Below are 12,253 nucleotides of genomic sequence, written 5' to 3' on the forward strand. Positions count from 1 at the left end.
GTGGAAGCCCTAAAAATACTAAAAGACAAAATAGTCAACGGCTCGGTCAACTCGATCTGTGCTCGGTCGAGTAGCAGGTCGAGCTGGCTTCTCTCGTGCATTCTCCACTCGGTCGAGTCCTCCTCAGCACACGGTCGAGTGTCTGGTCGAGTGTGCGGTCGAGTTGGACTCTGGACCTTGGTTCTTCAGCCTTAACTCTCTTGCTTTTCCTTCATGATTGTCTCACTTCTCCACAGCATTGCTTCCATGCTCCTTAAGCTCCAAAATCACCTGAATATGAATGAGAAGATGCAAATGCAATGCAACTAAACTCTAATGCATGATTAGTGCTAAAGCTACACAATAATGGCCTAAATGGATAGCAAAAGATGCAAAAGATGTGAATAAACTAAGGGAAAACATGGTAAAATATATGAACATCACTGGGCAGCTGGATCTGGTCCACCGAATCTGCAGACCTACGGCCTATTTCAGATAGAAGAACTTTGGAACTAGACCTAGCGATTTTGACTGCTATGGAGGAGGCAAGCGGACAAGACGACAGTCTCGACTGAGGAACTCGTCTCAAATGTTTCGCCGGCCACAACGGACGGAGGTGGAGCAGTCGGAGGATTCGAACGTAGTAGAATTGACTGCATGACTGCAGGAGAACTCAGAGAAATAGGAGATTCAGATGGCTGTTTAATATTGAAGAAGAAGATGAAAAATCGGTAAAAAGAGAAAATATCGAGAGTTATGAGGAGAGAGACCTTTGTTCCTTTATGTCTGAAAAACAAATAAGAAAATAACAATAATTTTGAATAAAAAAGATAAAGGGTATAATGGTCATTTGATTATACTAAATAAAAGTAGGAGTTATAAGCTTCTAAGACTGTCCACCTAGGATTTTAAACATCCAATAGGGATTCGACATGTCACTAATTAACATTTTCTAAATTTCTAGAATTTTCTATATTAAGAATTATTTTAAACAACCTATCAGGATTTGACATGTCATTCATTAACATTTTCTAAATTTCCAAAATTTTAAATTTATGGAAATAAAAGAACTATGTATAACGTTCCACATCGGCTAGAAGTTTTTTAGTCAATGGTTCAGAACCAGTATAAATAAGATTAATATGCTTCCAACAACGAATGAGCAGGAAAGTTTGATTTATCAGGCGTCCAAATTTAAAAGTTTTATTCGGGTTGATCCAGTTTTTTATTTGATCAAACTAAAACTTTAAAAAGTTTCAAAAAAATATTATAATATTTAAAAAATTTAAAAGTTTAAATATTATAGATATTGAAACTTTTAAAAGTTCTTAACTTTTACAAAGATTTTAAAAATTATAATTTTTTAAATGTTTAATAGTTTAAAATATTATAAATATTGAAGCTTTTCAAAATGTTCAAATATTATATTTCAAACCCTTTTAAAACTTTAAAATATTATAAATATTGAAATTTCTAAAAGTCTTAGCTTTAGAAAGGTTTCAAAATATTATAATTTAAAATTTCTAAAAATTTCTTAGCTTTTAAAAGGTTTTAAGAGAATTCAATTTATAAGTTTTAAAAGTTTAAAATATTATAAATATTGAAACTTTTAAAAGGTTCAAATATTAAAAATATTTAAACTTCACAGAATATTTTAAAATATTACAATTACTTATCCTCCATAGAAATTTTAAAATATTATATCTATATTAATAAAAAGTTGAAGCTATAAACCCATAAAGGTGTCCATATAGGATTTAAAACAACCAATAAAAATTAGATATTTAAATAATTAACATTTATGGAAATATAGTAGTAATCTATATTATTAAGATGTTTTAGAAAAGAAAAAAGTAAAGTAAAATCTATATAAATAAAAGAAATATGTACAAGGATTTTGGTTTGAGAAGTTTTAATATGTGTGGATCTAAAACCAAATAAGTATATGGATGAAATTATCAATAATTGGGTGCATGTGTTGACTATTCTGGTCTTTATGAATTGCACAAATTTTATGAGAAAATAAATGATTTTGGTCTTGGAGTTTTATGGGTTAATAAGTTGTGTGGTAGTCTAAAAAAAAGGTTTTCAGTGGAAGAATGTGAAGAAGTTGACAAAGAAGAAGAAAAAGAGTATAACGAAGAATCTGACGGTAAAAGTAACGATGACAATTACCATAAAATTTGACAATGAAAATGAAAAGAAAGAATATGAAAAATAAGAAAACATTGAATAAAAACATGAAAACATAGGTGATAGCAATCAGTTAAATATGAAAATGAGATAAATTCATGATTATAAAATTGTTTCGTTTTTCTGGTGGTCAAAGAAATGGTTTAGGATATGTGAGGTCACCAGTTAGATCCGTCTCACCGGGACGTCGAGTTAGATACATGATTTTTTTGATCAGATTTGATTTTATAACACAACTGGTTTTTATATTTTTCAAACTTGTGTATTTGATATTTATTTTTTTCCTTAATACTAATTAAAATTTTTATAAAATAATATTTCATCAAACGTCATCAATCATATATAAGTTCATCAAAATATATCAAATAATCCAAAGTGGATTCAAAACCTAGTATTCTCGAAAAGAAAAGAATATAGTAATATTATAACTTCTCAAATGACGCTAAATATATCTAGTGCAAATAATATGAAAAGAGAAATACAAATATTGAAAAAAATAATAATAAAGTAACTATTTAGCGTACTACTACATAGTACATAGTATGTAATAGCAAACTCATCCTTGTTAATATTTATTTAGGTTTCTTAAGAACACAAACACCACCCTCGCAAGAACCTTTCTTTGAAGATGGCTTGAAACAACTAAAAATCTTCGAGAAAAACCCCATCTTTCTTGAAATCAACTGCGTGCTATGTACCTCTATTAGCATACCCACGCTTATATATACAACAGTGTCATAAATTACTTGATAATAAAGTTTAACCTAGGAAGAAGGATCCGAAGTTAATAGTTTAATACTATTATTACTATAATTTATTATTGATCCTATTATTATCAATAATGATAATATTATTATCTATATATATAAAGTTAACTTTTTTCTTTTCTCATTCCTCCATATCATCATCCACCTAAACAATGATATATATATATATATATTTTACATTTAAAATAATATATTACTTATAATTAATAATATAAAAATTAAATAAAAACGAATTAAGTAAGATTACTTATAATTTTAAATAGTAAATACAATAATAAAATTTTTTTTAGTAAATAATAAAAGTAAAATAAATGAATATTTTAAAATAGTAAAAATAATACTGTGGATTTATTTTAGTAGTAATGTTATTATTCAAATTTTAACCAAAAAATGATTATATTCCAAAATTTAGAATGGGTTAATGAGTTGTAGAATAGAAGTAAGATTTTAATGTATGGTGGAGTAAAAAAAACAGTTTATGTAATTATACAATTTATGTATTTATAAAATTCTAAACATAAAAATAAAATTGAAGTGAAACATTTGTACCTAAGAAACATATATTACAAAGATTTATTATGAAATTTCACTTATAGAAAAATAAAAGATTAATTACTCACCTCAACTTAAAAGTTTTGATCTAAAACGAAGACATTAAAAGGGTCACACTTTTTTTTGGGAAAACTATGAAAAAGAATCTTGAAAAAATAATCCATCTAAAAAAACAAAATCAATGGTCATAAAATATAGAAAAATGATATGTAAGCCGTACAAAAAAGTGACATGTGATTTGTATAGCATATCTCACAATGCATATTATCAACCAGAGCTACAATTCTATAACATGATAAAATATAAAATATAAAACATGCTTGAGATTTCATCAATTCTATTAAATGCTCTTAACCAAAAAAATTAGCAGAAACAACATATTTAAAGTACACCATGTTTTTTTGAGAAGATGAATCTAAGGTTGTATCACAAAATTAACATCTGAAAATAACATACATATAAGGGTTTTAGACAAATATGTAACTTAGATTAGTGAACATATATTCATTGTCGGGTTTAATCGTTTCACCATCTAAGCATTCTTGACTTGGTCGGAAATTCTATTATGGCAGGTAATGCACTTGGACAACTCCATTATAGTGACATAGCAATAAAAATGTTAATGAAAGTTTGTATATTTGCATTTAATGTGATATCGCTATGTTTAAATAATCTCTATAATCAGGTCAACCATCGACTTTCGATGTTAGAAATTTTTAAAAGATGTTTTCGTGGGATATGAATGTGGAATAAACTCTTCTAGGGAGGTTTTTAAGTCATTTTTTTGTTACTACGTGATATATTGTTGATTTGCCAAAAAAATATTATTGCGATACTAGACAATATATGTTATATATAGATTAGTAAAATAAAAATGACTTTTATATGGATTAATCTTTTAAACTTCAAATGATTAACTATTTTTAGATTAAATGATTCTTATTCCTAAAAAAATTAAACTAAAATCTCAACCAAATAAATATAACAATGAAACATTATCTTCAACAATACATTTGTTGTATATCACTTAGTAAAGTAAGTTTAGTGTTTATATAGATTTATACTTAAAATTTTGAATAAATATATTTGAGCTCAAGAATTTAGATTAATAGAAAATATTCTAATTAAAATTCCGCGCGTGGGAATGTACACATTCTAGTGCTATATAAACTTTAAAGGCCAAAAGTACTATTTTTATTTATAAACCAAGTAATGGAACAAACTATATTATTGATGAGAAAGAAAAAAGAAAAACCGAAACCGAAACTATAAACATAGATTATATTATATATGTTTATTAGAAAACAATAAAAAGTATCTTAGATAGACATAGTCGAATTGACGTATAATCACCGATTATGAAGGATCATTATTTGTCTCTTCTAAGATACGCGTAAAACACAACGATGCCGAAGCCTATCAAAACTGCAAAAACGGCAAAGACGGCTATTAACACCAGTAGCGACAGGCCCTCCATTCTTCTCTATTATAATCTTTGTTTGTATTGAAAGCTGAAAAAAGAAATAGAGTATATTCATATAAGAAGAAGAGGTCTTATATAAGTTAATTAGCTTTCAAAACAATGAATGGAAAACTTTGATGACCAAAAAATAATGGAAAACGTTGATACAATTAGCTAATTGAATCTAAAGAGAAATCCCCTATATATTAATAGAGAAGCATTTTCAAGAAAATGCTGATGTGTCGTCGTTAGAGAGCTCGAAACACCCATAAATTTATTGCCCTATGGATATTTACACATAATTGCTATGGGATGATTAAGGAATATTCATTTTTCAATTAATTAAAAAAAATCAAAATATTTCAATTTTAAAATATATTTTAATCATTCTTATAATATATAATTATTATAACATTATAAGATCCATTTTCAAAATCCAAATTTGTTCACCTATTAAAGAAACATATTCTTTAACCATTTTTATAACATATAATACCATTGGTATACGGGTGAAACATATTCTTACACAAAAAAATTTAAACAAAATAAAAAATCTTGCATAGATTGAAAAAATAGCGAATTAGATATTAAGTTGATACATAGTAGTTTGATCTAAACATATTTTCACGGGTTATATATTTTGTTTTTACACAAACAAATTTTAGATCTTCGAAAATAATTTTACTCATAACACTACTTTTATCTGCATAGATTGATCACGCATATAGTGCAGGTTGTTACGGTAAATTATTGAGCGAGTAAAAGGATATTGACCTTTTAGGACCCAAAAAAAAACTGAGGTTTAAATGCTTATCTTAAACACGTATATTCAATATATAAGCATATCCTAAACATGCCATGTTAGGTTTAAACGCTTTCCAAAACTGAGAATCGTATATTAAATATACAAAATTCGATATTGTTTATAGTAGAAAGCATGTCACATTTGAAAACGATTATTTATGTGGCAGACTAAGAAAACAGAAAGGCGGTAATATCATAGCTTAACTATTAGTATTATTACTAATGATTTCGAGTCTAAACTCTAAACTAATGTTAACATCATACACAAAAACTTATTACCAAACGTNTTAAACACGTATATTCAATATATAAGTGTATCCTAAACATGCCATGTTAGGTTTAAACGCTTTCCAAAATTGAGAATCGTATATTAAATATACAAAATTCGATATTTTTTATAGTAGAAAGCATGTCACATATTGAAAACGATTATTTATGTGGCAGGCTAAGAAAATAGAAAGGCGGTAATATCATAGCTTAACTATTAGTATTATTACTAATGATTTCGAGTCTAGCTAAACTCTAAACTAATGTTAACATCATACACAAAAACTTATTACCAAACGTTTTTGTGAAGCAACAATACTTCCTCGTTCCTCCCATAAGAAAAAACAAAACAAAAAATAGTCTCTAACAATTCTCTTTTGAAAAGATTCAGACCTATGTATTTAGTTTGTATCTCATACTTAGATTTGTCACGTTGTGGCTTTTAAAGCACTTCTATTGGAGTCTCAAGTCTGTCAATGAGAAAGCCGTCTTAAAAATAAACTAAAACTAAAAATATATATTAATTGAAAATGGCTAGATAAATAGCTATGTTGTTTCTCAAATGAGAGACCCTCTCTCTCATCAAAACATATAAATAGATATGTTTCTCATATTCTTTTTTGTTATTGATTCACAGTTTTTTTTTAATCACAAGATAATATTTAATATTTTTTAGATTTGAAATACTATTTTTGGTCATTTGAGAAAAATATATTATATTTGAAATATAGATAATATTTAATCTTATAATATTAATTAATTAGGTCAGATATTATTTTTATAAAAAATAAAATAAACTTATCTTATTTATTAAGCTCTCTTATGTATAAATTTAAATTATCTATTAAAATTAATTGGTATTACTTAAAGTTGATCTAAAATTATTTGTATTGAATCATCAAAATGTTGTAACACCAATAAACTAGAATAGTGTTTTGTAAAAAAAATTATTTATTAAAAATGAACTGTCAAAGCATATCTTATATAATATGATAAAGTTTTTTCTAACTTTTACTAACAATGTGATATTTGACATTCTTTTTTAGCGACACCTATCATAATAAAAACCATATCTTGGATGAGAAATGAAATAGTTTAAATACATGATTATGATTATGCCTTTATGTAGTTTTATAAACCTTAACTTTTACACGTTTTCAAACCATATAATATTTTCTTTCATTAATTGAGTAGACAATATTTTCTTCCATTAATTGAGCGAGACAAAAGCTACATCATGGTGTGTCAAAAACACTTCCACGAATACAATGGAAAATTTAACATTAGTTATTATCAAAAGATTTTGTGACGTTAGAAAAGAGTCTTTTAGTTTCATTGGTTGTCGGAGCAAACCATTTTGAGATAGCTAAAAGATGTGAACATGTTCTCTCCACACACGAAGAGGACAGAGCCGATGTTCTCTTTATGGTGGAAGAGGTTGGACGCAAGATTATTTCTCCAAGGGAGGAAGGTGGAGAAGGTTGGGCGCAAGGTTATCTCCCCAAGGGAGGAAGGTGGAGCCCAGGTTCTCTCCATGGTGGAAGAGGTTGGACGTAAGGTTCTCTCCATAAGGGAGGAGGGTGGAGCCGAGGTTCTCTCCATGGTTGGCCATACACTATTATGATGATACATCATTGATTAGTATACTATGTAATATATTTTTTATTCCAAATATTTGTTGAGCCAATAATTTTAGTAATTATAAAAACTATGCAAAAGTGAAAGTAAAAAGACATATAATAGTTGGCTTAATGTGTTCATACAAACATTTTCTAAGTGGTGGTAAAGAATATATTTGTAAAATACAGTATATTTAAGTGTAAAAAAAATGCTTTTAATGATAACATACATAAAAAATTGTAAATAGATATATATCAGTATATTATAGCAAAAATAAAACTTATAAAGAACGTACAACAAATTTTAATATACTTTTGTTAAATTTAATTTAATTTACAAAACTTTAAATCCGCACATTTGACAGGTCGTTATCTAGTTTATTGTAATCTATTATAATTTATAGTTTACAATATATTATAATTTATTATTGATTATACATTAGTTGTTAATAGTTTAACCTAAATAATTACTTGATAATTACTTAGGAATTTTACTATTGTACTAAATATATAATTTACATTTTTATTTATCTAAGATTAGACAACTTAGGTTGACTATATACAGTAGAACCTCTATAAATTAGTACTCTTTAAATTAATACTCGTTATAAATTAATAAACTTTTTCAGTCCTGAGTTGGACTGGAGTAAAAAATAACACAATTTGATAAAATAATAAGATAATATTTTTTTTTTGAAATCCTATGTAAAAATATGTAACGCTTCGTCCGAGAAGCTTTAAAGACTTGTTACCGTCACTACATTTCACAACATGATCTTTCCTTGTGTTTTTCCTTACTCACATAGTTTCGATAGTCACTTCCGGCTCGCCCATTGTATAAGACTACTCCAGTTTAAGCACGCTTAACTCTGAAGTTCTCTCAGAAAACTTGACCGAAAAGATAAGTGCACTTTCGTGACATAGTGGCCAAATCAAATCTTTTAAACCTCTTCGCAAACCGGGATGCCACAAAATATAGTCTCATAAGTATCATATATTAATAATAATATAAAGTATATATATATATATATATATATATATATATATATATATATATATGAAAATTTAGTAAAATATGACTCTATTGTTATTTGTATATTTTTGAGTTTGCATTCTTTTTGGAGCTTACCTATAATCTTTCTCATTGCATCCAAAAATCGTGGAACGTGTAATTGGTTATAAAGATACTGCAATATTTTATTAGACTTCATCATGAAGATAATAACAATAGTTTCTTTTAAACTTTGAACTTCTAACCATTTATCACCTGAATAATCTAGTAAACTATTGACATCCATCAGATTATGATAGCCGAAATTATAAATTAAGAAATTTCTATAAAAATGTAAATTATAATAAAAGTATTTTATTTTTAATAAAAAATATTCAAAAATATAAAAATAGAAAAAATTCTTTATAAATTAATATTTTATTAATTTATCTGATAAATTAAAATTTGTATAAATTAATAAAAAAATTTGATATCGATCTTATTAATTTATAGAGGTTTTACTATATTTATCTGAGTTAACATGTTGACATTCTTCCGGATCCTTCTTGATTTTTATAATTATACTTTTATGATTTTATAACTATACTTTTATTAATTTTATAATCTCGCTTGTTCAATCTCACCAATGGCTCAATAATAAGTTATATGTATTTTATAATATACTAAATACGAACCCGTGGTACATGATGCATATATGTTTTCTGTCATGAAATTTAAAAACTAATGTACTATATTTTAGTTAATAGTATATATATTTAACGATAAAACAACATGTGTAATATCTTCTCTGGTAGTGTATAATAATCTGAACGTAAGAAAGCTTCCCCCGGTTGGTATCATATATGCACAATTAATCTTATGCTTGTTGTTTATTTTGTTTGATTCGGCTGTATTCTTAGCATGCATACACGTAATGATGTATTGGTGGTTATTGTGGTTCGATCTTAATAATATAAAAATTAAATATGATCAATTAGAAAACATGTCCATAATGATTTTCATAATAATCTCGTTTATTCATCTCAACTGTTTGATATTTGATTTCGGTTAATCTCATTGATATCCCAATAATATGTTGTATTTATATTTGACATAATTTTCAATTAATTACATATGGTACATGTAAATGAAGGTTTTAAAATTATTGTTTGATGATAGTTTTGGACCTTTTGGTTAGATCAAATTTTAAAAATACGAATTAAGCATATTGCATAGGATGATCATATACATTGATCGATCATAAGCTTAAAAAGAAGAAGATAAGTTTCTAGGAAAACTAGAATTTCTCATTTTAGAGACACGGTGACGTGGCGACACAAGATTGGCTTAAGGTCTATCTTCACAAAATATTGTCAGGAACAATCAATCCCTCTCCCTATTAGATAACTCAACGAACAAACACTTTTTTTCTTTTCTCTTTTTTTGGGGTCGACAAAATTTTTGAAACTGAGAGAATGTGGTGTGCATGTTATCATCAGCCATTACCAGCCAGCTCCGTCGTCTTGAATCGGCAAGAAGAGAGTCTGAGAAGAAAACAAGTGTTCTCCGTCTTCTTATCCTCATCTCCTATAAGCTTAAGTAACCATCAATGGCAAATCAGTAATTATCCCCAGACTGGGATTAGACTAAAGAGACCAAACGCGAGTGTTGTGCCTCCTTCTGATTCTGGTGATATCAGTACCTTCCTCCTAGTAAGGTCTGTCTCCTCTACTATAGTCTACTTGTACTTCGTTTCTTTATTTCTTACAACTTAACAAAGATAACTCCAAAATGTATATATGGTTTATGTGTTGAATTAATTAATTATTGCAGTGGAGCAATGATCTCTATGTATTTGGTAACAAATTTTCTGGTTCCATCGTTACTGTTCAAGTCGCTCCAAGGTGAAGAAGAGGAGGAAGACTCCGATTAAACGTAACTATATATATGAGTACTAGTGATTTTAAGATTTACTCTCTTTTTTATTTGTCCATTGAAGTTTATATCTCTTAAGTGCATCGATCATCATATGCTAAGTTACTGATATAAGCTCCTACATCAGGTTTCGTATCATCCAACTATTTAATATTTATACGTAACGTTCAAATCATTACAATGATTTCTAAGGCTCATATCTTTTTATAGAATCGAATTAGGACGAATATTAGTTTTGTTTTGATGTATATATTCACAACTGTTTTGTTTAAGATCGAATTGCCAAGAGAAAAAGTAGAGTATTATTATAACTTCTCAAATGAAGCTAAAAATATCAATTGCAAATAATAAGAAAAGAGAAACATAAATATTGAAAAGAAAATGATAATAATAATAACTTTTAGCCTACTACTACTTAGTACATAGTAGCAAACTCATCCTTGTTAAGATTTATTTAGGCTTCTTAAGAACACAGATACCACCCTTGCAAGAACCTTTCTTTGAAGATGGCTTGAAACAACTAAAAATCTTCGAGAAAAAACCCATCTTTCTTGAAATCAACTGAAAAAAAAAAACAATATTGGGGGCGAATAGAATTTTGTAAGGATCTCTACGTGCTATGTACCTCTATTAGCATACCCACACTTATATATAACAACAGTGTCATATAAATGACTTGATAATAAAGTTTAACCTAGGAAGAAGGATCCGATCAATATGTTCTTAGGAAGTTTATCATTTTTTCTAAATGTACAACATTTATTTTTGTCTTAGATTAAGAAACTTTAGGTTAATCATATATTTACGTAAATTTATATTGACATTTTTCCACATCCTTCTTACTTCTTCTGTAATCAAATCTTTATCATTTCCATAATTTTGATCAATCATCTCAGACCCTTGGATCTTGTCGATCTCATCGATCTACTCAACCTTCTCATATATTCGGGTAAGGGTATAATGGAGATCACATATGGTCTTGGGAGAGCAGTTAAATTGACGTTTTAGAGACCGTTGAGAAAGAAACGCCGAATCAATCAGACTTGTTCCACCAAAATCCAAACGCACTCATATAAATCAGTTTTAACTTTGATTATAAAGCTATGTTAGTCATTTTGTTGGTCTAACCATGATTCTCAAATATGTATACTGATTCACTTTTTGCTGTTCTATAGAACTTGGACTATAAAGTGGGTTTGTAATTAAGAAGATCTTGGTCTCACATCTAATTGCTCATGATAAGTTGAGATGTGATCTCTGTATCTTATTGGACTTTTAAGACTGTGTGTATCTTGATCGATGTCGACTAATGCCTGAATGGGATTGTGTTTCTGTGACCATTGAACATTGACTCAAAACACTCCCATACAAGAAGAACCTTATAGTTTCTCAACTTTCTCTCATGAATTTGACAGTGACTGATAACTCATCTGAATGTCTTGTAATATATAACAACGTAACAGTGTTAGATACAGGCTTTACAGCTACTCTCACACTAGTCATGGTAAAATGACTCTGAAGATTATGCCTGTTAATGGTTTTGGTTGCTGAGATCAGGTACTTCATTAATTATCTTTTCAGTTGATGTTACCTATATGGAATCACTTGGGATCAGTTTTTTAATTATCTTCATTAAATTGATCCCTGAGATTTTGATTATACTTGCTCCAGTTTCCTCATAGTT

General features: G+C 27.9%; 1 protein-coding gene across 1 annotated transcript; it reads left to right on the plus strand.

Annotated features, from left to right (window-relative positions):
* LOC104758381 lies at positions 10,030 to 10,766 on the plus strand. The gene is made up of 2 exons (XM_010481241.2): positions 10,030 to 10,351; positions 10,468 to 10,766. Exons 1-2 carry the CDS (start codon positions 10,110 to 10,112, stop codon positions 10,565 to 10,567), a joined length of 342 nt encoding a protein of 113 aa, XP_010479543.1. The 5' UTR covers positions 10,030 to 10,109; the 3' UTR covers positions 10,568 to 10,766.

The sequence above is a fragment of the Camelina sativa genome, chromosome 17, assembly GCF_000633955.1.
Source record: "Camelina sativa cultivar DH55 chromosome 17, Cs, whole genome shotgun sequence".
Taxonomy (NCBI): Eukaryota; Viridiplantae; Streptophyta; class Magnoliopsida; order Brassicales; family Brassicaceae; genus Camelina; species Camelina sativa.